The 26,087-nt window shown below is 47.0% G+C and overlaps 1 protein-coding gene across 1 annotated transcript in view; it reads right to left on the bottom strand.

Annotated features, from left to right (window-relative positions):
- Positions 1-377: 377 nt before the first annotated feature.
- LOC142767410 (uncharacterized) overlaps positions 378-26,087 on the bottom strand; it is an 82,360-nt gene continuing 56,650 nt past the window's right edge. The window contains exons 2-7 of the mRNA XM_075869002.1: positions 6,754-6,853; positions 5,800-5,906; positions 2,880-2,927; positions 2,515-2,550; positions 1,968-2,136; positions 378-522 (exon numbers count right to left, since the gene is read on the bottom strand). Coding sequence (XP_075725117.1) covers positions 506-522; positions 1,968-2,136; positions 2,515-2,550; positions 2,880-2,927; positions 5,800-5,862 — 333 coding nt within the window. The 5' untranslated portion in view covers positions 5,863-5,906; positions 6,754-6,853 and the 3' untranslated portion in view covers positions 378-505. The remainder of the gene's footprint in view (positions 523-1,967; positions 2,137-2,514; positions 2,551-2,879; positions 2,928-5,799; positions 5,907-6,753; positions 6,854-26,087) is intronic.

Raw genomic sequence — 26,087 nt, 5'->3', positions numbered from 1 at the left:
TCATGGCGTAATAATGACGTGATCATGATGTCACACAATCAAGAAAGTTACTTCGCATGACATTGTTGCTGAGGTCACAGATAGACAGATCCCAGGGCTAGTGCGAAACCACGTTATGTGAACAGAGTGTCAGATGTGCGGGAGCAATGCACTCAACTGAGAACCTCAAAATTACGCAATTCGTGTCTTTCAAACTGCGGCTTCTTAATCTATTGAAACAAGTATGGTGACTCCACTGTACAACCTATAGCCACACGCCGAGGGCTCAGCTCACTTTCCTTGTCAATTGTTACAGAATGCAACATGTTGTGTCGCGTGGAGTGCTTTGGTCCCATCTAAGGTAGTAATCCACTATTCAGGAGACATGCACAACGTGATTCAATGGCATTTTGAGTGTTTCGTTTATTCAGAATTCTCCATCCTTGATAGCGCAGTTGTAAGTAGGCGTACTTTGATGCAATGTTCTACGCTGCTGCTATGTAGGTGCTCGGGCAACATTCCCTTTTCAGCCACTGGCGGAACCTAGCAGGTGAAAAAGAAACCATTCATCAGATTTGGAGCGAATAATTGTCCTTGTTTGAGTCCCTTCGAAATTGTCTTATTGTAAACCTAACAATGACGCATCGAGAACGAAGGCATATCTATCTATCTATCTATCTTTCTATCTATCTATCTATCTATCTATCATGTATGTGAATTACAATGGATTAAGATATGTTTGGTAAATTGATGCACTGCCTATTATCGAGATTTTATAGTCATTAACATTATTAACCCCATAGAATGTTAAATATTTACGTTTTTAGTCTGAGGCTTCCGATGAAAGAACCGTGGATAACAGCGTGGAATCGGGAGGAACGCCTCGAACGTATACCATCAAGCCTCATAGTGCACCTTCCAAAATACGTACTATTTCGCAGAGTGGTCTCCATACTATATAATTCTATGTTATTTTCTATTCGCATGTGAGTATACATGTTTTCGTTCGATGAGATATATGGAGTATTATCATGTCGGGATAGACAGAAATATTCAAAATAAATTTGCCTTTCCGATTCGCGTAAAATTTACACCGCTATGTAGCACTGTAATGTGGCTTTCCATAATGTCAATTTGGAGCAAGAACCATTTTTTTTCGGTCCGTGGTGGTGAACTTGTATTCAATTTGATCAATCTTTAGCGGGTTCGCATATTTCAGTGCGAAGTCTCTTCGCGCCTGATGGCCCTTACTTGCCAGCACCTCCAACTCGCGCATTCGGAGGGAAATAGGACAGCCCGCCAGGCATACGTTCCTTCCGTCATTCCAAGAGCAACCTTGGTTAGCCCCGCTTATCAGTGGCTCTGAGGTGACCGTGATTGCAGTGAAAGCGCACAGGGTTGAAGCACGGATAGATTCCGCCGTCGGCTTTATACGTGCCGTCCACACGAAGAACGTTTGGTATAATCGCACGCAGAGCATTCCTGTGTTCCACTTCCTGATTTCGCTTTGTCCAGCCGAACTGTTCAGTCCAGGGATTTGGCGACAACTAGAAATCCTTCATTAATAAAGTACCTTATGGAACCTTTTCAGCAACTAGTTTGTCAATGCAAAGCATGATGGCGCCACTGCACCGAAGCGCCACGGCCTTCTCCTCAGCGGCGCGGCCGCGATGTGGTGTGTGGCGAACGTTGTCCTGCAGCGTACGGCGAGAACAGTGGTGGTACTGATTCTTCAAGAAGGAAAAAGGTGCCTAGTTTCTGTCAGCCATAAGGCGACACGGTGCAGTGCCTAAGGCAGGAAAAAAAAGAGAGAAACGGGTGGCGCGGACTATGCGCTGCGCCCGCTTTGCAAGCCTTCAAACCGGAAGCGGAGGCAGCAAATCAGCCGACCATCGGTGACGGCGAATAAGTGGAAAGGAGATGGCCATTAGATTACGTGTTCAAACGTGGCAGCGCCCGTTCGCCGCTGAACCAGAGAGCGTACTCACAGGTTGGCACGATGAGACGGAGACCAGTGCTGAGTGACGTCAGGGCTGTCTGCAGGCCGACGCCCAATGAAGCGTTGCCCGCGAGCGAGCTCAAAATCGTCAGCAGCTGGCAGCCGCTGCCCATGATGACCTGCCGGAACTGGTCCATAGGGATCTGGCGCAGGAGACACTGCAACACACAGGCGTAAAAAGGTGAGGGTATACTGACAGCCTTGAACTTTGGATTGTTGCTTTAGGTAGTGGTGTCAAGAAACCTAAGACAGGTATTGAGGTGCCTGGAAATGCATCGAATATATTTGTAATATTTCGACCTAAAAAAACCTTTCGGTTTCAGTAGAGAAGCTTTAGTAGAGACGCCATTGTAGGTGAGGAGTTATACATTTCACCGTCTCTTCAGTGCCCAATTTTTAATGCATTGAAAATGGCTTTCCCTCCCCAAGGGGGACATAAACGGATTAGCTTTATGAGCGGTATGCAGCCACACTCAGCATATTTTGTTTCCATTTTTTTAGAAGGTACACTACACTTGCAGAGAAGTGATACTTACAGTCAAGGTTTGCACCAGCTGCGTAACTTGGCTGGTCTGCAACAAAGAGTAGGCACGAAAAAATCACACACGCAATCATGTTTTTTAATACAACTCGCACAAAATATGTGGTTGTTTTGGTTCAAGTTGACGGCTGTATTACTCTTATAATATCGCAGCAATATTTAATAAAGATAGCTGTCACTCATCAGTATAACTTATGAAGAATAATTGAATAAGAGGTCACAGCATTTTGATCAGACCAATGTTTTTACTGCCTGCTTTAACAGCTTTGATGTCTGTATATGGATATACCATCAGGGAACAACGCTTTAAATTAAGCAGTCGCTCGCAGAATTCGCTGTTCTGTAAGAGGCGAAACTCACTGTGGTTGTAGACCCGGCTGTGCACACATTTGCGTCTGTTCCAAGGCACTGGGAAGAAAAAGGGGAAAGTCAAGGTTAATCGTTTAGAGTAAAACAATCGTGGTCTGCACAGTTATGCAAGAAAGATTAGGTAGTGCTTCAAAAGGTGTCGTCTCGGAAAGGGTTGAAAAAAGTCACGCCTAGGAACAAGACGCCTGAAACAAAAAGTAGACAAGGCGAACAAAGGTTAACAACTGATTTATGGGGGCGGCGCCTCTTCATCACAAGAGCTAAGTACACGAGCAGCAGTCATTCATAGGCTGTTGTAAGTTATGGCCAAATTATCTTATGATGTACGGCTATGTATGACTGTTGCGCATGTGTGAGAAAAAGGTTGTCACTTCAATAAGTCAGTTGTTATTCTGCGCTGGCCCTGTCCACTTCTTTTCTCCGGCCTGTTCATAAACGTAGTTTTATGTTAGCCTTCTTTTCTGCACAGTGTTAACAGCTAACCCGTATTCCTCTCTCCAACACGAACTCCACGACGTCACGATAATGTGTTCATAAAAAGCGTTCAATGTTCAGCACAGTGTAGCCGATTTGCTCAAATACAACAATAATCATAATTTCTGGGGTTTAACGTCCCAAAATGCCCATGTTCGAATTGTGTCCATGTGGAATTCATATTGTGTCGGTGCCCCCTGCTTTTCTGCTTTTCTTTTCTTCGGAGAAATAACTTCAGTTTTTGCTTGAAAGGATACGTTCTTTCATATACAGACTTTGGAACAGTGTTTCCATTCCCTGACAACTTGTGCACTGAGGACGCGATCCACACCTGCTTTAGAGATGTGCACATTATTCCGCTGAAGGCACTCTTTCATTCGTGAAGTCACTCCCCAGGATATCAGCTTGCTGCACCGCATTTCAGCAAACTGTGCGTACACACAGCCATATACCTACGCAGCATACACCAATAAAGGGGGCGAGGGAGGGTTCATTTTATCTCTATGTTTCAGTCGCAAATCATGCTTCGCAATGAGCGCAAAAATGAAAGTGATGACTGTATGCTCGCTACGGCCTGCGCTGGAAACATAACGTCAGTGTCCCTTAGCAATCTTTACAAGACGAACAAGGCTTTTTTGTGTGTGTGTGGAAAATACTTCATTGCCGTTACACAGCGCAACGCCGCTGTGTCGGGCCCCTATTACAGGTCACCTGAGGCTCTCGGCAACCTCTCTGCCCTCCTGACGAGCTGAGTCACCTGGACAGCTGATATCAGCCTCGGCTGGTCTCAGTCTCAGCCTCAGCTGGTCAGCTAGACAGCACTGTCTCCCACCTCTCTCTTCTGTTATCCTTTTCCTGCTCTTCGATGCGTGCCGTGCAACCACGTGATGTGGTAGAGCGTCGGCGTGCTTCCACGCCACGGGCAAATGTCTTTGTATGCCCTGGGGTGTGGAACCACACCAACGTGTGTGATCTGTGGATGTTTATATATGTGTTCGTTTGGAGTCGGCGTAACGTCACACAGTCCATGGCCGAAAGGTTTTTGTGTGGTGCGGGGTAAAGTCTCCGCAAATCTCTGTAATATCGCAGGCTCAATTTGGAACTCGGAGCGATGGGTGTCGGGTCCTCCATGGTGTTGCCATCGGCAGCTCGGTAATTAATAAAACCTCAAGCCGCCTCATCTGCATGGGGGTTTTTCAGTAACACTCTCGCGTCCCGGGGCCCAAGTTATTGTTTTAATGCCCGAAAATTGCATGGCCACTATACTCTACACCGTGGGTTCTCAAATTTGTTTCCGCAAAACCTATATATATAGGACTTGCGTGAAGGATATTCTGGGGTGCCGCTAGAGGCCGGAGCGAATTCAATCCGCTTACCTTTTACCCCCGGTAGCAATAACTAATTTATTTATCCAGACAAGTCGATCTGCATAGCAATCAATTGCATTTCACGAAGCTATCGCACGCCTCATGCATCCGCACATTGTTTATATGGATGCGGTGTGTGATGGTCTCACTAACGAAAGGAAAAAAAATTAATACAGTGCTTAGGAGATGAGGACAAGAAAGAATGACAGACGGTGCGCTGTCGTTGTTCCTTGTCCTCATCTCTTAAGCGCTGTTATTTCCCTTCCGTTAGGCAGTACCAACAGGCCCAACGTCACTTTTGCACGGTCTCGTTTCTCGGAAACCACGTGGGTCTCCTCGTAAGGAAAGACCAACGTGACAGGAGCACTAAAGACTCGTCGTATGTGCCTTTAAGCCGTGGTCTCGCTACTCGGAGACCACGTGGGTCTCCTCGTAGGGAAAGACCAATGTGACAGGAGCACTAAAGACTCGTCGTATGTGTCTTTAGGTCGTCTGGCGTGCGTGACGAAGCTTTCACTATTTCCAGACCCCTGGTGGCAGAGCCTGCGAAGAGCTTGTGATTCACGCTCGCGAACGTTCAAACCAGATCGAACTACAAGTTTGTAGTCAGCGGGTGCTGTATGCAACTCGCGGAGTGGCACGCGGTGAAATTGCAAGAATATGTCTTATCAAGAGCAATATATCAATGGCGATGGCCTTTGATAAACCAACGAGGGAAGAGTTAATACCATCGTTACGCGCATTGGAAGGCGCTATGATATTGATGTTTTGAGGATTTCCACACTGACAAATGAGACGTTTGCTCAGTTTCTGTGTACTGTAGAGAGTTGCTTGACTCAAACAGCCACTTCTGGCATTTCAAAACAACTGAGTCCTGATGACCTAACTTAGTCCTGAAGCCTGCAAATGCTTGCACCATTGGTGTTTCGAGAGTTTAGTTTAAAAAAAAAACATGCAACAACGTTCTCAGACCAGAATAAAAATTCCAGGACTTCAACGGCCGTCACCATCGATTGTTCAGTCTATATTAACTGGCGAGACTTGCGCAATATATTTTTGATACTACTTACACTGGTGGCGTTTTGAAGACCTGGCAGCTGGATGGTTATTGGACCTTGGCAGGTGTCATTCATGGTGAAGAAGTTAGTGGTGTTGCTTGTGGTGGGAAGATTGACACCTGAAGGATTCGGGAACGAACAACAAAAAAAAAGAAATCAAGTTGAGCCACACAAAATCTAATTTCCTTTCTCGGCGCATAGGCGGCGATACACGAAACACGATGCTGTGCTTGCTGGTGGTGAACTACTGAGGGCCCTCCTCAGCCTTACTGCTCTTTATTTCAAATCACTAATATCGTAGGAGGCGCCACCAGCTAGTCACATATGTAACATGGTATATCATCGCGTGGTTGGAGTGCAGGACAGGCGCTACGCTGAAAACACATTGACGCGTTTTTGTTGGCTTGAGCTACAAGTGGCACTCTCATTTCTCTTCCGAGCACTCCCGGTCGATTACCACTTCCGGTTTTCCAAACATTGAAAAGGTCATGTTCTGAGGAAATATAACTGGGACTAAATTGACTGCTCTGGCAGGAGTTTTTATACTGCATGTCGGATACAGGTATGATACCGGAGCACAAGTTTGCCTAATATAATGGCAAATGAACTGTCAGTATTACTATTTAAAATTGATTGTAAATTGAATAGCGAATGGTTTTCTTGTAAGTAGTGCCATCTCGCCGAGCAGTTGTAAACGAGTGCTTGTTTTTATGTGGCCTCTCGGATGCGATTTCGCCACAGGACGAAAAACAATGTCAAGCCAACACGTACGCCAGATAACACAAAGGCCGTGGTGCGAGAGCCACTACCGGACACTAAAGTCAAGGATTATGGTTGCCACCAATTTTTTTTTATGGAACACTGTCCATATACTGCCAATGTAACTACCATAGCCGGGAGTCTGATAAAAATTGTTAAAATGAGATCTATAGGAAAAAAAATTAAGAGATCTCACAATAAACTCACCGGGGATCGAAAGGCGGCTGGCAATGAGGGACAGGAGAGGTCCGAGGGCGCTGACAGTGCCTTGTGGTGATCCGTAAGTGTAGATACCTTGTACGGCACACTAGGAAAGAAAAAAAAAAGACATTTTTGCCGAAAATTTCCATGTCCCCATCGTGACAACTTCCAGCGTTTGTTCTCGCACAAAGCAGACGACGGACTAAAAAGTGACGAGAAGCAAACGCGATCACTGATATGTCCACTCCACCGTGTGATTAACGCTCGCGTTACTTACAGGCGTGTGACACTTCATAGGGATAACAATTAAGCCAACCCTCCTTCGTCGTCCTGTTTCGTAACTTTACTCAAAGGGTGCCGTTACGCGAGCTAATCTCGATTGAGACTGTATACAGCTCATACCCTCGTACGTATTGCCCTCTCACCTCTTATTTTGCAAAATAGCGACAGAGGACCACAAAAAAATTATATCGCTCTCTGGAGCATCCGTGATTCCTTATGCCAGTGTTTTCTAGTTAGGCTGTATCAGATCCTGTGGGTTGGCTCACACCGACGACCAGCACTGGTCACGTGACCATTTGCGACCAAAAAGCGGCTGGCGTTCACACCGGCACAGGCTGCATGCGAGCGACTGGAAGTTGCAAACCGGGAGAGTCAAGTCCGGATCGCGTTATCAGAGAGAACTCTGTGGCTATCAGCTGATCAGGTGATCTCCGCCAGCCGAGTTAGCGGAGCCGATTGAGCGTGTCACATTTATTGTTTTCGTAGACCACTCTCGCGCACCGTTTCAAGCAACGTCAGGGAGTTGGATTCGAGGTAAGAAGAAAAACGTAGCTGATGATGCGCTATATGCCATGGTGTCAGCGCTGGCAGCACGGAAGCCTTTAAACAACAACAAAAAAAAAGTGGTGATGGGCACGACCGTCCGTTCACTCGCGAAAGGTGGATGGACACGCAAGACGCCTGCTTCCGGACCTGCGCTTACACGACGAGGAAGGAGCATTTCCAAGAATAACATACTCATAATTGCTCCTTGACTTGACTTGCCACTATACCTCCGAAGCAGCACAAACGCGTCTCGAACACGCTGCCTTAAAGACGGTGGCAAGTCAAGTTCAAGACGAGGAGCGTTTCTGAATACGAGGGAATACAGAGCATAATTCATTTTATCTGTCTTTTAATAGTATTTAGCTTTTTGCGAATGTCGCCATGAACATTCGAAAAATTCGCTCGAGCTGCGCGCGCCGCCATTTCCAAGCCGAGTAATTCGTGGGAACGCCCTCGTTTCTATCTGGTGACTGCGGGCCAGCGCAATGAAAACATAAACAGAATATAACAATGAGCATGGACGTAAATAAATGCTGACGTCACTGTTGAGCTTCGCTGATTGGTTTCATATGTTTTGTGGCTCCAATCGCACGACCGGAAAATCGGGCAGCAAACAACTGGCCAAAGCAGTCGCTTTGCGACCGATGCAACCGTTTGCGACCAGTCGCAAAACGACTAACTTGGTCGCGCTACCGGTGATAGTCGCCGTTGTGAACCAGCCTTAATAGAAATGGCTGCTAGCCGTATTCGTATAATATTCTAATTAATTTCCACCGCACGTCCTTGCGGCGAAAGTGCGACAATTTTTTGTTAAGCGTTTGCTAAAATAGATACCATGTAGATATGCACCGGAGCTCTGTTATCTCGTTAACTTTCCATTGCTTTGGCGGGAAGAAGTGAATCCTATTAGCGGATAAGACCGACGTCAAACGCACATTCAAAACGATATCGGGTCTAAGGAGACCGGTCAGCACGACCAACCAGCGCGCCGGCTCATCTCAGAGGCCACGTCAGGAGCTTATAGAGGAATGACGTCACCAAAATTGCTTCATTCTCTTCTGACCGTCTGCGTAACAAGATAAGTTCGGAAACCTGGATAGTTTGATCGGTCTTCATGATAAGCTACACTTCAATTCCGCCAGTCGGTTACTGAAGCTCCGTCCAGCGGAAGACGTGAAGAGCAGTGACGTCATAACAAGCTTATTAGTGCGTTCTCGCTCACTCGTCTTTCGTGTTAGCTTTTCGCGCAAGCAGCGGTGATAACGACGAACGACGCAGTGAAAGGAGAACCTCCATTGTCAATTCTTGCAGTACATCTTCCCGAGGGCATCAATAACTGGGCTCCTGCTGTTCTTATATGAGGGCCTGTCCACGGCGTCTTCACTATTCTGAGGCTGTCGATGAGGTCCTGACTGATAATGGAGAAGTCGGCACCAGTGTCGACTAAAGCTGTTACTTTCTGGCCGTCAAAAAGAACAATAAGGTCAGCAGTCACAATTTCATCGTTTTCACGTCTTATCGTTGGTATGACGTCATGCTGTGGGGGCTTCTTGTCGTCATCTTTATGGCCTGCAATCTTGCCCCCGGAGGTCGCCGCTCTCAGTTTCCCCGGCGTGGTCTAGGTGACCTTCTTGTATTAAGGTCCGCGTAGGTGCGGCGGTGCGACAAAGGCGAACGCGCGGGGAACGGAGAGCGGGATCGACGTCTCGGACCAGGAGGGTGAGCAGGCATTGCCTTCTCTGCAGTGGTAGAGCCGTCCTCAAAGTGAGAACGGGCTCCATAGAAAGAATTGTCGTCACGGCGTGGAGTGTATTCGTCGTTGACACGTCGACCGTCAAACCAAGGTCGATGAGGACGGAATGAATCACCTCGATGCCAGCAATGACGGACAATATGTCCTGCACCTTCGCAGTGAAAGCATAGTGGACGTCCGTCCACTGTGCGCCATGCATCTGTTTTCCGGGTTAGTGGACGCGTCGATGCCCATGGGGTGGCTGTGGATGGATGGTTGTATGGCTGTAGCGTGGGTGGTTGATACAGTGTCTGCTCTTGCGGTGGATACGAAGGGGCCATCGGTAACTGGTGGTACAGCGTCGGCGTAGCGGGTGGTGGACGTCGGAGAGCGGCAGCATAGCTCATAGGATGCTGCTGAGGACCAGGACTAGCCGTAGACAACGCTTGGTGGATTTCGTCGCGTACGACTTCCGCGATCGACGTGATGGGATTTTCAGCAACCTGATTCCGCAACTTCTGCAGTTCCTCGCGAACTATCTCCCTAATCAAGTCTCGCAAGCAGCTCTGACTCTCAGACCTCATGACGATAGCATTGATTGGGACATTGCAGGACATGCGGTCATATTGCCTGCAGCGTTCATGAAGGGCCCCCTCGATAGTCGTAGCCTCCCTAATGAAGTCAACCACGTTACTTGGAGGGTTGCGCAGTAGCCCGGCAAAAAGCTGTTATTTGACACCGCGCATGAGGTAACTCAACTCTTTATCTTCCGTCATGTGCGGGTTAGCTCGTTGAAAGAGACGAGTCATGTCCTCGGCAAACATTGCAACGGTTTCGTTGGGTTTTTGAGCTCGTAGCTCCAATAAATGCTGCACACGGTCCCTTCTATCGATATTGGCGAAAGTATCGACAAACTTCTGTCGAAAGTCAGGCCAAGCTGACAGATTGCCTTCTCTATTCTCATACCAAGTACGAGCACCGTCGTCAAGGTAGAAATAGGCTCGTGAAAGCTTTTCCTGTTCCGACCACTCATTTACCTTGGCAACACGCTCGTAGTGGTCAAGCCAGTCGTGAACGTTTTCGTGGGCACAGCCACTAAAGCGATCGGGAAAGAGGGATTGAAAGAGGATCACCTGAGATGGGTGCGTCGGAAAGCTGCCTTGGGGCACCTGTTACGGGCTTGCGTTGGCCATTGGTTGAGGTGTGCGGTGCCTAGCAGGTTCCGGCGAGTGAGTCAGCTCTGGCGTGAGGCCTCGCAACCGTCGACTGGAGCGATGTCCCAGTGTTTTTACAGGTGACAATGCGTCTGGACTCGATGAGCGACTCCCAGCGGGCGTGTGGAGCATCAGACGGGGTTGCGGCCCAGCGCCTCCCCCAGTGTCGCGGTTGAACGCGAATAAAACGCAGATACACCTTGGGACGACGTAATCAGCTTGCTTGCTTGCTTGCTTGTTCCTTTCTTTTGTGGCTCTCACCCAATAAGGGGGATTGACCAAGAAGCCAGTAGTTAATGCAAGTCAATACCTTTAAATTTTCTAGACTAGGGGAATATGATTACTGTGTTTTGACTATGAAATTAATTTGGCGCAATGTAAAAAAAGAAAAAAAAGCTTGTCCTCAACAGCTGCGCCACGAGATCATCTTCTTCGGCCTCGAGAGAAGCTAGAGGCCCATTACCTCGTGCCCCCTAAATGCCCCATCATCGTTATCGTCCACATGTAGACACGCGTCAATATAGTTTCTTCAATGGCGCAGATGCATTGCTGTAAGTATAGCTAATGACACTTCTGTGAAAGCACACACACAAAAAAAGTTAACACAAAATATAACAACATATAACAATCACAGTGCACAAACAAAATTTTAATACGATATGGCACAAAGCAAACTGGTACAAAAGGCGCAATGCGCATGTCACAATCTCACAACATTTAAAACAAAAGCCCCATTGTCGTTAATATTTACTATATCTTCAGGAGTTTCGTTACACTCTCTAATTGTTATTTAAAAGAAGGTGTTGGCAAAACAAGTGGTCTTGTATGAGTATTCTACTTTATTTTACTGGCATTTCACAGAGTGGTATGCTGGTGCTAATAGGTATTTCTACTTATCAATTCCTCTTTGGTTATGATATATGCTATGAGAGATTTCTAATCGAGTTTTTTGTCTTCGAGGTTGTAGAGTTTGCCAACCTAATGTTGTCTTAATTTCTGAGATACTTGCGAATGGGTCGTGATTATATAGTGATCAATCGGGCTGCCTGAATTTGAACCTCTTCAATTGTTTCTGCAAAATACTTTTGAGCCACGTTAGAGATAAGACAAGCATCATGAAGTATAAATCTTACACGTAGGAAGGAAAGGGTCTCCTTTACCTTTCTTGTGGCACAATGCAAGTTTCGGCCAATAAAACAAAAAGCCCTATTCTTCTAGCCTTTAATGGAGGACATTCGTTCTATGTGTCTCTTTCAATGCGATGAATACGTTAAATAAATTTTTAAGTATATACACTGTGGTGCTTTTTAAGTGCTCCGCCACATCGGTACTGTATGTGTACAGAATTTCTGGAAATGTTTTTGCAAAGCTACGTGCTTCCACATCGAGATACTTGAGTGCATTTTCCATGTTGAGCACTAACGTGTTACTGCAGCGTTGAGGTCCTTTTGTATTGATTCGGCGTCTGCGAGTGAAGTGACGTGACGGCAGATGACGCACCCATCTGCGAATAGTTGGCGGTGCTCTTGCCCCGTGCAACCCCAAAATTTAAATCGATCTCTTCAAAAGGCGTCCAAGTGTGACGAGAGTGGTTGGCGCGCGTGACGTCTTAGTTATACTGCTGCGCTCTCAACAATACTCAGCGGAGGTGATTGCTCCTCCTTGAGGGAACGAAAGTTTAATGAAATGGAAACTGTAAATTGTAAATGAAATGGAAACTTTCTAAACGCAAGCTTGACAGTTTCTCGGGACGAGGGGAATAGCAGACGCTGAACACCTCCTCCCCCCAATAGACAGAACGGCGCACTCCTATAAGGCGAAGAGGGTGTTTCTGGTTTGGCATCGATCCAGAAAGCCAATACAGGGGCAACATGTAACCAATACAACGTTTCATTTTCCATGAAAACACGTTAACTAAGCAAGAATAAATACATTAACACCGCATATAAACGAAGCGGCGACGCCTTCTGTCGCCGCTGCCAAACGACATGTCGTACTGGCACCGCCGCATCTGTCTGTCCACTCCTTACATGGCACTGAAGTTCTCCTTCCTCATTATATTCTTCAAAGCTTCAGCGGTACGCTTCAGTGTCAAGATGAGTCTGCTGCTTCCTGAGAGCCATGACCCTCTAGAGGTGTTTCTCGCCTTGCTGGGGCGTGGACCACTGCTAGAAATAAACCGGCTAGTAGCGTTGCTTCCCTGGGTGTCATAGCGCGTTCAAGGACTGCCAGAGTAGGTGGTGCCAAAACCGAATGGTGCTTGATTAGTCCATGCGTTCTTCGTTCGGAGATGTGGGCGTTCTTCTTCTCCTTTCAACCACGAAAGACTCGGGAAGCATGGTGCTCGTCCAACATGAAGAAGCCAGACGTCGCCTGCCATGACAGGGTAGCCACGTCTCTTGTCGCATGCAGGTCGAACGCGACCCGGTGGTGATTCTGCCCTGTAGGAAATGTGGACAGCCTCGTCCGTCTTCGTCATCGTTGCTGTCGCAGTTGTCGTAGAAGAAGGTCTACAGGTCTTGGTGCGGCGCTCGAAGTCCTGGCCGATGGTCGGTAGAGGGATGCCTTCGCAAATCGCCAGGACCGGCAGCGAAGGGTGGAGTGGGTACTCCAGCACGACTGCTTGCTTCCCGGTCACGACCTCGTCTAGCAAGGCGAGAGCCTCTGGTTCTGGGTTTTCACTCGCAATGACTTCCTCTTCTCCCGTGAGGACATCGGGCTCGCTCGAGGCTTGGCGTTCCCTGCTGTCCGATGGCGGTGAAGCTTTGATGTTGCATATCGGCTTCGTTACGGGAGTCTTTAGAAACTGATCACTCGCAGAAGAGCGCCAAGAAACGACATGGTCATGCCGCGTTTCGAGAAAGGTCGCACAGACGCTCACCTTGAATGAATGAATGAACAACTTTATTTATCCCTTGTTAAAGGGAAGGGGGCAACAGGAAAGGGTGTGGTGGGGATGAACTACTTGAAGTAGTCCTCCTCTACCCTCTCAGCCCACTCCAGGATGGCCTCCTGGATAGCGGGCCTCGAGCTGCGCAAGGCAGCCTCCCACTGCTCCTCACTAGAAATTAGGCGTTTCAGGAATGGGGGAAGAGGGTGCTTAGGGCAGCGCCACATGATGTGGTTCAAGTCTGCTGTGGAGGAGGCACAAAATTTACATGAGGGGGAAGGATAACAGGATGGATGAATGCGGTGTAGGAGGTAAGGCGAAAGAAAGGTGCGAGTCTGCAGCTGTCGCCACAGAATTTCGCACCTGCGTGAAGATTTACGCGTGAGTGGCGGGAAGGTTAATCGCTCTAAACGGTAGTGTGTGCAAATATCGTGGAATGAAATAAGGCGATCCCGCGCTGTAAATGGCGCCTCATTCGTAGCGAATTGCGACACATCGGATGCGTGTGCCCGGACTGTGAATCCTCGGGCACTCGCATGAGCCGCCTCGTTTCCGGCAAGGCCCGCATGCGCGGGAGTCCAGATTAGTGCTACAAGTCGATCAAGGGGATGATGCAAAAGTAGGGAAAGGGCTGGCTTAGAAACCCTGCCCGCTCCGAAATTATATATAGCTGTTTTGGAGTCACTGATTATAACGGATGAACTAGGTATTGTCAGGGCCAGGGCTATGGCCGCCTCTTCCGCTTCCTCCGAAGAAGAAGCAAGAACGGAGGCGGCCGCAGCGACCTGGCCGTGAGAGTTGATTACCGATATTGCATAATGATGCCTGTTTCCGTAATCGGCGGCGTCAACATAGAGCACATCATTGGAGGAGGAGAATTGTTTTTTGAGGGCCCTCGCGCGCTGCATCCTGCGCTGTTTCTGGTGCTCAGGGTGCATGTTTTTTGGAAGTGGTGGAATGTATAGGTTCTCGTGTATGTGGTGTGGAATGGTGTACTTGACCTTAGTGATGGATGCCGGAGTGACAGAAAGGGTTTGTAGAATGTGTCGGCCTGTCACGGTGTTAGAAAGTCTGTTATACTGAGATGCAATATGGGCTTCTCCTAGTTCAGCAAGGGTGTTGAAGGTGCCAGTACGCATAAGCCTTTCAGTGGAGGTCCGTATAGGCACCCCTAAAGCGAACTTATACGCTTTGCGTAAAAGGATGTCTATCTGGTCGGATTCTGATTTAAGAAAGTGTAGGTAAGGCGTTGTAAAAGTTATTTTACTGATAACGAAGGCTTGGACCAAGCGGAGGAGTTCGGCCTCCTTTAGTCCGCCATGTTTATTACTGACCCGACCCAAAAGTCGCAAGGTATGATCAACGGTGGTGTGAAGTGTCTTTAGTGTGTATGTGTTGAGCCGATTGCTTTGAATGTGTAAACCGAGCACGCGGATCCTATCCACTCGAGTAACTGGTACGTCATCTAGAATTACCTGTATATTGGATATGTGTTTTTCGCCCCCTCTGTGAGATGGTAGGAGAAGTAGCTGAGATTTCTGTGGGGAACATGAAAGATTCATAGACCCTGTAAGTGCCACAACCGTATTTGCCGCAGCTTGCAGGGTGTCTTGAATCTCTCCATCGGAGCCGCCAGTCATCCAAAGAGTGATGTCGTCGGCGTAGAGTGAAAACTTGAGGTCAGGGATAGATCTCAATGCTTGCGCCAACGGCATCATAGAGACATTAAAAAGAAACGGTGACAGCACAGACCCTTGGGGCGTGCCGTAACTTCCCAAAGCGTAAGACTGAGATTGATCTGCGCCTATGTGTATGGTTGCGGTACGGTTGGCTAAAAAAGTAGCTATATAGTTATATGTCTTTGCGCCAACCCCTATGAGATTAAGCTCGCGGAGGATGGCGGAATGAGCAACGTTGTTGAAAGCTCCATGGATGTCCAGACTCAAGATTGCTTGCGTATCTAGGCTGCTGTTGGGTGTAATGATATCATGCTTCAGTCGAAGCATGACATCTTGACATGACAGAGATTTTCGAAAACCCACCATTTCTGGTGGATAAACATTGTTGTCTTCCATGTATTTATTCAGACGGTTGAGTATAACGTGTTCAAGCGTTTTACCAAGACAAGAAGTTAGTGAAATAGGCCTGAGATTGGAAGTGTTCACTGGTTTGTTTTGCTTTGGAATGAAAATTACCCTGGCATCCTTCCAGGAACTTGGAAGGGTGCCAGTGTCAAAGCAGTGATTGAAATAATCTGTGATTGCCGTGACGGAGTTGTCGTCCAGATTGCGAAGTACTTTGTTGTTAATGTGGTCTGGGCCTGGTGCTGACGTTGTGCGCAGAGTGGCCATAGCATGCCGAACCTCTGCTTCCGTGATAGCGGCGCTCAATAACTCGTTGGGCTTTCCAGTGTACTTTGGTGTGTTATACTTCTGAGCAGGAGGCAGATGTTTATCGCGGAGGTCGTCGAAGAGTCCGTTTAGATCGTTTTTGTGAGCATATACAAGTTTCTTTATGCTCTGGTTTTGATGTGTGCGTGATGTGGTAGGGTCTAAGAGGTGGCGCAGTAGTTGCCATGTGCGTTTGCTGTCAAGGTTTCCTTGCATGCTGTCACACACCTGGCCCCATTGCTGGCAGGCCAGTTGTGTGGCGTACTCCTGGATCTGCAGGTCAAGCTTGGCTATTCGGAGTTTTAGCTTTCGGTTGTGCCGTCCTTTTTTCCATCTCTTCAAGAGAGACTGTTTGGCTTCCCACATATGTAAAAGCTTGGCATCAACCGTGGTGAGGGGGGTTTCGGGGGGCAGAGTTGTAGTATGCACCCCAGCATCTGAGTGAAGTTGCTTCACCCATTCTGAGATGTCTTGGATGTTTCTGGGAGCTGATATCTGGCGGGCCTCTCGAAATTTGTCCCAATTGGTGTGACTGATTGGCTTAGGTGCGAAGGGTTTGTGCTTGAAATGTACTGTAGTAGTAATGATGTAGTGATCACTACCGAGATTAACTTGCAAGTTGCTCCATGTAACGTGCTGAATTCTGCGTGTAAGGGTAAGATCGGGAGAGGTATCTCTCGATACGCTGTTTCCTAGCCTGGTTGGTGCATCGACGTCATTATGTAGCGTGAGTCTGTGGTCTTGTATGTGTATCCACAGGGCTCTGCCCTTAGGAGTAGAAACAGTGTGACCCCACAACGGGTTGGGTGCATTGAAATCACCAAGAATTAAAAGGGGATGGTCTTTGGCAGCGGAAATGGCTTGAGTAAAAAGGGAGTCAAAGCGGTGATGTTTGTCTCGAGGGCGGCTGTAGACATTCAGAAGGTAAAGAGCAGATGTGTTATTCTTATGAGGAATAATCTCCAAAAAATCATGCTCTATATCGACGCCGTCGAAGTGGGAGTGATTTGCAGTGAGGTGTTTTTGAGTAAGAATTGCCGTATCAGGCCGGGACAGCTTTTTAGTTTGGTGGACATTATAACCTGGGAAGCTGACTGGCCCGTGAGTTTCTTGGAGGGCAATGACTTCGGGTAGATTAGAACGGGAGGCAAGGAACTGTTGCAGATGTGCTTTCTTTTTTCGGAACCCCCTACAGTTCCATTGCCAAACCTGAAGCTCGGAGCGAGTCGGGTTATTGGCCATTGTTAAGCGAAGCTGGTGCTGAGGTGGAAAGTGGTGCTATGCTAGGATTATTGGCACTAACTTCAGCTATCCAACTTGTAGTTTGTTGGATATGAGCTTGCACAAGGTCCATAAATTTGGCGAGTGCTTCATGTTTGGCTGCGTAATCTGCACTGAGTTTTTCAACTGCGGTGAGTATATTATGAAATTTAGTTTCTAATGCGGTTATTCTGTCATTATAATTTAAAACTGTCTCCTCCAGGGATTCTTCTGATCGTGGAGTGCTCGGAGTTTTACGTTTGCTGGGGGGAGGGAGAAGTGGTTCGCGTTGAGCACAGGGGCTAGTGTCCATGGGCAAATGTGCAGAGGGTTCAGGTGGGGCTGATGAATGGCACATGGAAGAGGCGGAATGAGAGGGAGGGGCTTGGGTGGTTGATGCGGAAGGAGGACGAGAATCAATTTGAGTGGTAGTAGCGGATAAGTGAAAAGACTCGAGTTGTAATTTAAGCCTCTGAATTTCAGCTTTTAGGGTTGCATTTTCTTTAAAGAGGGTGGAGTCGTTGTTACTGGTGTGATTTGAGGAGCAGCTAGAAGAGGCTGACTTAGCCCAGCCTACCTGGTGTGAGTTGACCGAAGAGTTGTTGAGAGCAGGGCTTGGTGATAGGCCTGGCCAGGCGTCGTCTTGCGTCGTTGAATCGGAGCGACGACCGCGATCTTTACTTTTGCTGGCACTGGAGCGTCGCCCGCGTTCCTTGCTTTTGCTTCGACTTTTCCGCCCGCGTTCCCTGCTTTTGCTTCGACTTTTCCGCTGGCTTGAACCGTGAGTTTGTTCGCGACTAGGAGATCGGTGGATGGGTGGGTCTTGCTTTTCCATGGACCGTGTAGGGCGCGGCTTAAATCGTTGTCTACACAGCGATGAACCTGTTTCATGGTTTCCATTGCACACAACACAAACATGGTCACACTCGTGGTCCATAGGTGCATCTTTTAGTCCACATTTGGGACAAAGTGTGTCACTGGTGTTGGTGCAGACGTCTTGGCGATGACCAATCTGACGGCACCGTGTGCAGGCTTCAACCTTTTGCCTGAAGGGACGACATCGAAGTGCACAGCCGTCGTAGTGGACGTAGTAAGGAACGATTTTGCCTTGGAATATGATTAGAATGGTTTCAGTGCTGCCCAGGCGTCGTGCACCTCCGATAGTCAGCTTTGGGTTGCATCGGCGGAGGGTCGAGATGATTTCGTCTTCCGAGTAATCGGAAGGCAGGAGAACGGTTCCTCTGCAGGTATCGACGGGATCAGCGACATGGGTGGCGACTTCATGAGGGGTGCCGTTGAAGTTCAAGAGCCGTATGCCATGGTAGAGGTCGGCACGATCCAGGTCTGGTGTGCTAATCAGAACGGTATGGTTGATGGAGTTGACGCGTATTTGGTCAGAACTGGTGCGGTCAGAGATTGGGAGACCCGCCGCCTTGAGGATTATTTGTCTGAGGACGCATGGATGTATCACAGCACAGTTTAAACCTCCACGGACTCTTAATATGATTTTGTAATCACTGCGCGGCAGTGGTGGGGGCTTCGGTGCTGCTCTTGATTGGCGCTCCTGAGCCACTGCATGGCTTGGTGGTGACGAAGGATGCTGGCGTTGTCTTGAGAGGCTCTCGTGGATCGCGCGCCAGGAACGCGCACCATCGACGCCGGCTGCGTCGCGCCCTGTTCCAGCGCTCATGCTAGGGAGAGGTAGGCCTAGCAGCGATACTGCTAGCCGACAGCCCTAAAAGGGCTGCGGCTTGCGTAAAAAACGTCTTAGTATTGAAAAAGTATCACAGGAAGCGTCGGTAACACTCACATATAGGTCCAGTCAAGTATTCGGGGCGTTTGGAGTGATCAGTTAGCCACAAGAGGAAAATTTGCAGGAGCCAAAGTCACATGCGACCGCTCACCTCCGCGCGCGTCTCAGACTCATTGTGACCCGAACATATCTTCCGAATGGAGTTGAGAAATGGAGCGCCACGCTCACCTTGATCAGATTCGTGTTTCGTCGTCTTGAGATGGGCGAAGAGTTTTGGAAAGCTTGCTTGCGTGTTTGATGACGGCGCGGGCTGCCTTTCTTAGGACGACCGGAGAAAGGCAGCTTCTTCGCCCCGCCACGGTGGTCTAATGGCTAAGGTACTCGGCTGCTGACCCGCAGGTCGCGGGATCAAATCCCGGCTGTGGCGGCTACATTTCCGATGGAGGCGGAAATGTTGTAGGCCCGTGTACTCAGATTTGGGTGCACGTTAAAGAACCGCAGGTGGTCGAAATTTCCAGAGCCCTCCACTACGGCATCTCTCATAATCATGTAGTGGTTTTGGGACGTTAAACCCCACAAATCAATCAATCAGAATGACAGCTTCGACTTTAATTTCGTTCTTCTTCGACGCTTCGGAACAGCGACGATGGTTGACATGCCTCGAAGATGCCGACTAGGGCCCTAGTAGTTCGAGTACAGGCGAAACACGTTCAGGAAGCGCTGATACTAGCAGCGAGATTCCGATGGCGGAATCCGATGGCGGAAAATGACTTTAGCGTGGGCAGAACGCGGACCGGCGACCTGATGGAACTGGAGCACGACTGCGCGTTCGAAGAACGAGCCAGCAAATGCTCACAGTGCCACGTCGAAGCTGCGAGACACGTTGGTTGGTTGGTTAGTTCCTCAACACCTTTGCGCAACCCGCCTAGGGGGATAGGCCATGAATGGGACGGTGCCTTGCTTTTTAAATTAATTCACTTCTTGAAAGAGAGGGTTGGAATAATTAGGTATTATAGGTAATAAAAAAGGTGTTAAATTTCTAAAAAACGTTGAAGAGAAAACGTAATAAACATACAAAAAGAAAAAAACTATACACAAAACAACTGAAGTTACTGGTTTTCAGCATTCCAGTTTTTTAGACTCTCGTAAGAATTTTGTAACAGCGGTAAAAACGCTCCTATGGCTGAATCCAAATGTGACTGCGCCAAATGAAAGAATCACTGGAAGTCTCAAGTTTAAGCCCAACTTTCGTAGGGGTTCTTCTAGTAGATTTTCCCTTCGAGTTTTGAATTTTTGACATGACAAAAAGAAGTGCTCCAAAGATTCCCTCTCTTTGCAATAAAGGCACAAAGGCGACTGTGCCAGACCCGACCTGTGAAGGTAAAAGTTTAATGAGGGAACTCGAAAACGCAGCCTGGTAATCATTATTTCTTCCTTTCTTGATGAACACCACTTGTTCTTCCAAGGGAACTTTAGCTGTGGGAAGTCTGATACAAACAAAGGGAATTTTTCAAAGTTATTGGCCGTTGTGCGTTTTTGAAAGCGTACTGCTGTGATATACTCTGAAGTAGGCAAAATAGGTAAAACAGGAAAATCAAGGGAAGATACAGCTAGTGCATCTGCATGCTCATTCAGAGCTAAACCTTTATGGCCTGGTACCCGAACTAGTCGGAGGAGTCGCACATGTGTAGGAATGAGCGAGTACAAAGTTTCTAAGGGTCGCGAAAAAGTTGGTGAGCTTAAGGCAGTACACACCGAGAGACAGTCTGTTAGAACAATCACCGCTGATAGATCTTGCGGCACTTTACGCAATGCAAGGACTATTGCCAGTAGTTCAGCTTGGTAAACAGGAGTGAAGTCGGGTAATCGAATTGAGAAAGCCCAATCTAGAGAGGATGATACGATTCCTACGCCAGCCTTCTCTTCATAAACCGAAGCGTCAGTCGCTATCACAATGGATGTTTCTACATTGGCTAAATGATCTTCCAAAATGTCATTTATATACTGATATGGTAATTTTTTGCATTCTTGGAATATATATTGTAAAATTCTATCCTAGTTGCATCTACAGTGTTGAGCTCAAGTGTTTCCCAAAGGTTAACTCCTAAGGACTCCAACAGTTTCTGAGTAAATAATACTTGAGGACATGTTAATTTAGACCATTGGTGGTTGAAGAATGAGGTCTGCTGGTTAATGAACACATACTGTGACCTCCGAGGAGGGGATGCATAAATTTTAAGGAATGTACGTACTGTTAGAATATGAAATCTTTTGATAAGAGAAGGCAGGTGGGATTCTTCGTATAGGATATTGTTGGCAACATATTTGGGTAGCCCTAGGCATAAGCGTAAAGATTCGCGTTCTAGCAGAATCAGTGCTCTAACTTTGTAGGCCAGAGCGCCAGAAAACAAAACACAGCCGAATTCTGATATCGGTCGAATGTACATGCAATATATCATAACGAGCACGTCTCTACGCAAACCGGCACGATAATTACTGAGCCTGCGCAGCATCCCTACGGCACGTGCTCCTTTAGCAGCCCTGTTTTCTATGTGGGGACTCCAGTTAAGTGTTTCTGTGTAGGTTACCCCCAAGTACTTAACTGACTCGACCTGAGGTATGGCGTCCTGTCGGTACAATAGTGAAATTCGCACTGGGGTAATTTGTACGAAAACTATGATTGTACTTCTGTTTGTATTGAGGCATAGGTTGATATCCTCCAGCCACGTTTCCAGACTATTCATGTATGTCTGCAGAATCAGGTACAGAGTGTGAATGTCCACCGACGCAGCAAAAAATGCAGTATCAACGGCATACACATAGACCTCTACATCTTGCTGTATAGGAATGGTACATAGTAGTACATTAAATATTAAGGGCGATAGTACTGACCCTTGCGGTATACCTCTCGTTTGTCTGTATATTGAATAGTTGACACCAGATTGCGAGCAGTAAATTTCTCTATCACCTAAGAAAGCATGGATGCAGGCCACAAAGTATTGAGGCAGTCCTAAATTCTGAAGTGAATCTAGCAGTTTAACATGCTTCACGCTATCATAGGCTTTTGTGATATCTAAGGTTACCAAAGCGGAGTATTGTTTCTGATATCTAGCAAGTTGAATTCTGCTTTCGAGATCCACGTGCGCACACCAAATGGAGCAACCACGCCTGAATCCAATCTGACATGGGCTCAGTGTCAGTTTTTCTGACATCCACCGATCTATACGTCTATATAAAATTCTTTCAACGAGTTTTACTAGGTTCGATGTAAGAGAAATGGGCATGATACTATCTAAGGTAAACCCAGCGCCTTGCTTTTTTAATACTGGAATTCCTTTTGTCATTCTTCAATCAGGTGGTATCCAAGAGCTTCTAAGTGAGTGATTAATAATTTCGAGTAGGCCAAGTGGGTATATTGTATGTACTGATTTTATCACCGAGGTCGTCATGCCATCAGGACCAGGAGCCGAATGGGGTAGTGCTCTGACTACGTTTGCTAATTCTGCAGGCGTAACCTCTTCAAAATCCTCAGCTCTTTGGGGGGACTGGGCTTGGTATGAGAGAAGTGTCGTAAAACGACTTTCTAGGCCCTGAGCTATATCTTCTAGAAGGACCTTCAGTTCAACTGGTGATGATACTACAGATTCTATATTTCTTTGTACTGAAAGAACTTTCTTAGTTCTCAAAAAGCGAAAAAGTACTTTTCTATTGACCGGCTTTGACAGGAACTCACATCGGTCGTTGTTAAATTTGTCCTGCGCATTAGCGATGGTTCTCTTAAAAATAGCGGCCGCATACTTATAATCACTCCAGTTCCTGGGACACTGGTTGAAGATTAATTTTTTCCATGCAGCCTTTCTTAGTCTATAAGCCCGCGAATAGTCCGCATTCCACCAAGGGTTGGTAGACGGTTTAGAGCTTTTAATGGTGAATATTGATTTATTTAACGACTTTTTTAAAATGTCGCTAATTCTGATGGCGTCTAGTTCTGCATCATTCATTTGGTTAGATAAAGCGCCTCGTAACGATTTCTCGAAAGTATTAATGTTTACGTGTGTTACAGAAGATCTATTCTTGGAGGTTATTGGACATACCACCTCGAACAATATTGGCATATGGTCACTACTTGTTCCCGAGTTAATCGCAGACCATGATAAGATGGAGAGGTTAGCGTTAGAAAAAGTTAGATCGAGTACCGAGGAGGACTGATTACACATAAAAGTAGGAGTTTTTGTGTTTATGCTTATAAAGTTATTATTGTTCACCCAATCCTATAAACGTTTGCCATTCAGATCAGTTTTAAAACCCCAAGAAATATGATGAGATTTGAAGTCACCTACTAATACAATATCTTTTTCGCAATAGTGAACTGCAGTATCTAGGACGGAAGAATTTAGAACACCCGCAGGAAAATAAGCATTAATGAATGAAAATGAAAAGAACCCAGGAATAGTAATGCTTAATGCTAAAATCTCGCTTTCTGAAGCCATGAACTGATAAATAATTTTAGCTCTATGGGCGATTTTAGATGAGATAAATATTGCAAAACCTCCACCCCGGGTTGGGCGGTCTAGACGAAATCTGCGGTAATTTTTAATCATAACATACCTATTTTCTGCAAGCCAACTTTCTTGTAAAGCAACAATATCCGGAGAATAATTATCGCAAAGTTTAAGTAAGTCTGTAGCTGCTGAAAAAATGGAGCGGCAATTCCACTGTAGTACTTTTAAATTCCCTATTTTGAATAGATACCAGCAGCACTCACTCCTTTCTTTAAGAAGCTATCCTTCAAAAAATCCTTTTCTGATGGGTTTTCTTTCTGGTATCTCTTATTTCTTGATTTAGGACTAATTGAGGACCATTGTGCCTCGGAAGAAGCACGTCGTTTCATATTTATTGAGACAGAGTCCATTTGTTTTGGTTGTGAGACATGACAATCGGAGCCCGAACTCCAATCTAGGTCCTGTACAAGAGGCAGAATTCTTCTATGGCCAGCGTTTGGCATGTCTGGCTTTGACTTCAAAGGGCCTGGTTCCAATGGAATATCAGTAACCTTAACTGGTGAAGGTAGAGAAGGAGGCATGGTAGGTTGGTTACCTCCCTGCAATATTTGATTCAACTGAGTGCTCATTATCTGTGCCAATGACTCCGTTAGGCTCACGAATAGAGATTCCATAAGTTTCGTCATGGCCTTTTCCACCGTTGATGTTATTAAATCAGGCAACGACGACTCAAGCATCTGGTTTGCCCGGTTGGCAATGGAGGCATAGCCACGTGAGCGCTCAGAAAGAATAAATCGGGCCTCACGCCGGGAGCATCGTTGTTGTTCGATGATCTCTAGATGTTGCAACTCACATGTCCTCATGGGGCAACTTTCATCGTCAGCTGCGTGATTTCCTCTGCATAGACAGCATCTCACCTCTTGGGTTGAACATTTGCCGGGTTTATGTTGGTCAGTACATGTGCGACACCTCACATCCGATCTACATCCCTTGATGGCATGCACCTACCTCCAGCATTTTTTGTACTGCAGTGGGCGAGGGGATAGTGCATCTACGCGATAAATTAGGGGACATGCCTTAATTTCGGTCGGTCGAGCCGTGCCGGCAAAATTCACAATCAATGATTCTGTGGGAACCTTTTTGTTCTCAACGTTTCGCGAGCATCGAAATACAGAAACTGCTCCTGCGGCCGCAAACATTTCAAGTATTTCGGGTGGTGTAAGCCTCAAGTCCACTCCTCGAACCAGTCCCTTCACACAGGCCAAATGAACAGGTACGAAACAGCTCACCGGATTTGAGGCAAACGTTGTGCATTTTAGAAGATCTGTGATGCAGGCCTAGTACGGCGAGCAGCACAGGATGCCTCCACGCCCAAATTGACGCACCTCAGTAATCATTTGGTAATAATCGGAAATCTTCCGGAGTACTTCCTGAATTAGTTTGGATTTTCCATGCGAATATACTCGCCGTTGGTTGGAACAAGGGCCACAGGAACGCTCTACAGACCACTGCGCGAAAATAGATCGATTGGCAAATCACTGTTGGTAAGGGAAGCCGACCAGGCCGAATATGCCTGGCCGGGAGAGGAAATAGACAGCAGGTTAATAGGCTTAACAGCACCACCGGATCCAGCCGCTCCCAAACAGGAGGAAGCACGAAGGTGCCCTTGAAGTAGCAGCGGGGGTAGATCCCGAATTGAAACCGGACGCTCAGGCCTCAGAAAGCACCGGAGGAAGCGCTCGTTGCATCGAGAAGATAACGATGATAATGGTCTCGTATTGATTGCGTTCACCCACAAAGCACTGAGATTATTATGTCGTTGTTTTCTCCCATATAACTAGTGCCCACACTGGTATAGTGGCCAATAATTGATTATACATAATTCATGAAATCTTCGGAGTATTACGTATTTATAAACAAAAGAAAACGAACGTAAAAAGAAAGAGAGTGCAATGATTGTTAATTAGTAGATTCACACCAGGCAGCTTAGTGGTTACCACGAATAGAAATTAGTATGTGTAACATCAAATTGTAGCCAGAAAATATTTTCGGGCATGAACTTTTCGTGCATAAACGCTTTTCGCTGCTCCGTTCGGGGATTTGGCAGAAGAAATCCTAATTATGCCTGGCTTTTAACGCATCGTATAGTAAGACACGTATAACGTCATTGTTCGGAAAATTAACTCGGCTTGACTGATCGCTGCAAAACTTTTTTGGGCCTAGTTGGTTCATAATCGTAGAAGTACTTATACAGCGCAAACACACCAGAAAGAAAGAGACGACACCCACAGCGCTGTGTGTGACGCCACGCGGCGACGAGCTGTGACACGTTCCTGTGGTCCGGCTTTTACGCCGTCTCTTAGTCGGCGCTGCGTGACTGCATCTGATGGGGAGCAACAACCTTAAGGAACTCGCTGCAGATGACGCTTATCTGGACAACGGTTTTCTGCAGTGTTAACCCTACATGCTACTCGTGCAAGGTTAATGCTACATGTTTTTTGAGCAGGGTTAACCCTACATGATTGCATCAAACATTGGCGTCATTGATACTTTCGTAAACAGAGCAGATGGGAACTCTTTTAGAATGGGACTCAACGGGCGCCCGTGCGACGCACTTTCTCGTGTTTCACAGTAGAGGAGTTGCCACGGCTTCTTGTTGTCCCAACATGACACTGTTCAAGGTGCATGTTCTTCGGCCGCGGGCGTACGTAAAGGTGATGCTTTGTTTTATGTGATATGTTGGTCTTAACACCGTGTTGAGCGGCGTTGTT

This window comes from Rhipicephalus microplus, chromosome 7 (assembly GCF_043290135.1).
Source record: "Rhipicephalus microplus isolate Deutch F79 chromosome 7, USDA_Rmic, whole genome shotgun sequence".
NCBI lineage: Eukaryota > Metazoa > Arthropoda > Arachnida > Ixodida > Ixodidae > Rhipicephalus > Rhipicephalus microplus.
The sequence above is the reverse complement of the archived record's forward strand: the minus strand, read 5'-3'. Positions and strand labels throughout refer to the sequence as shown.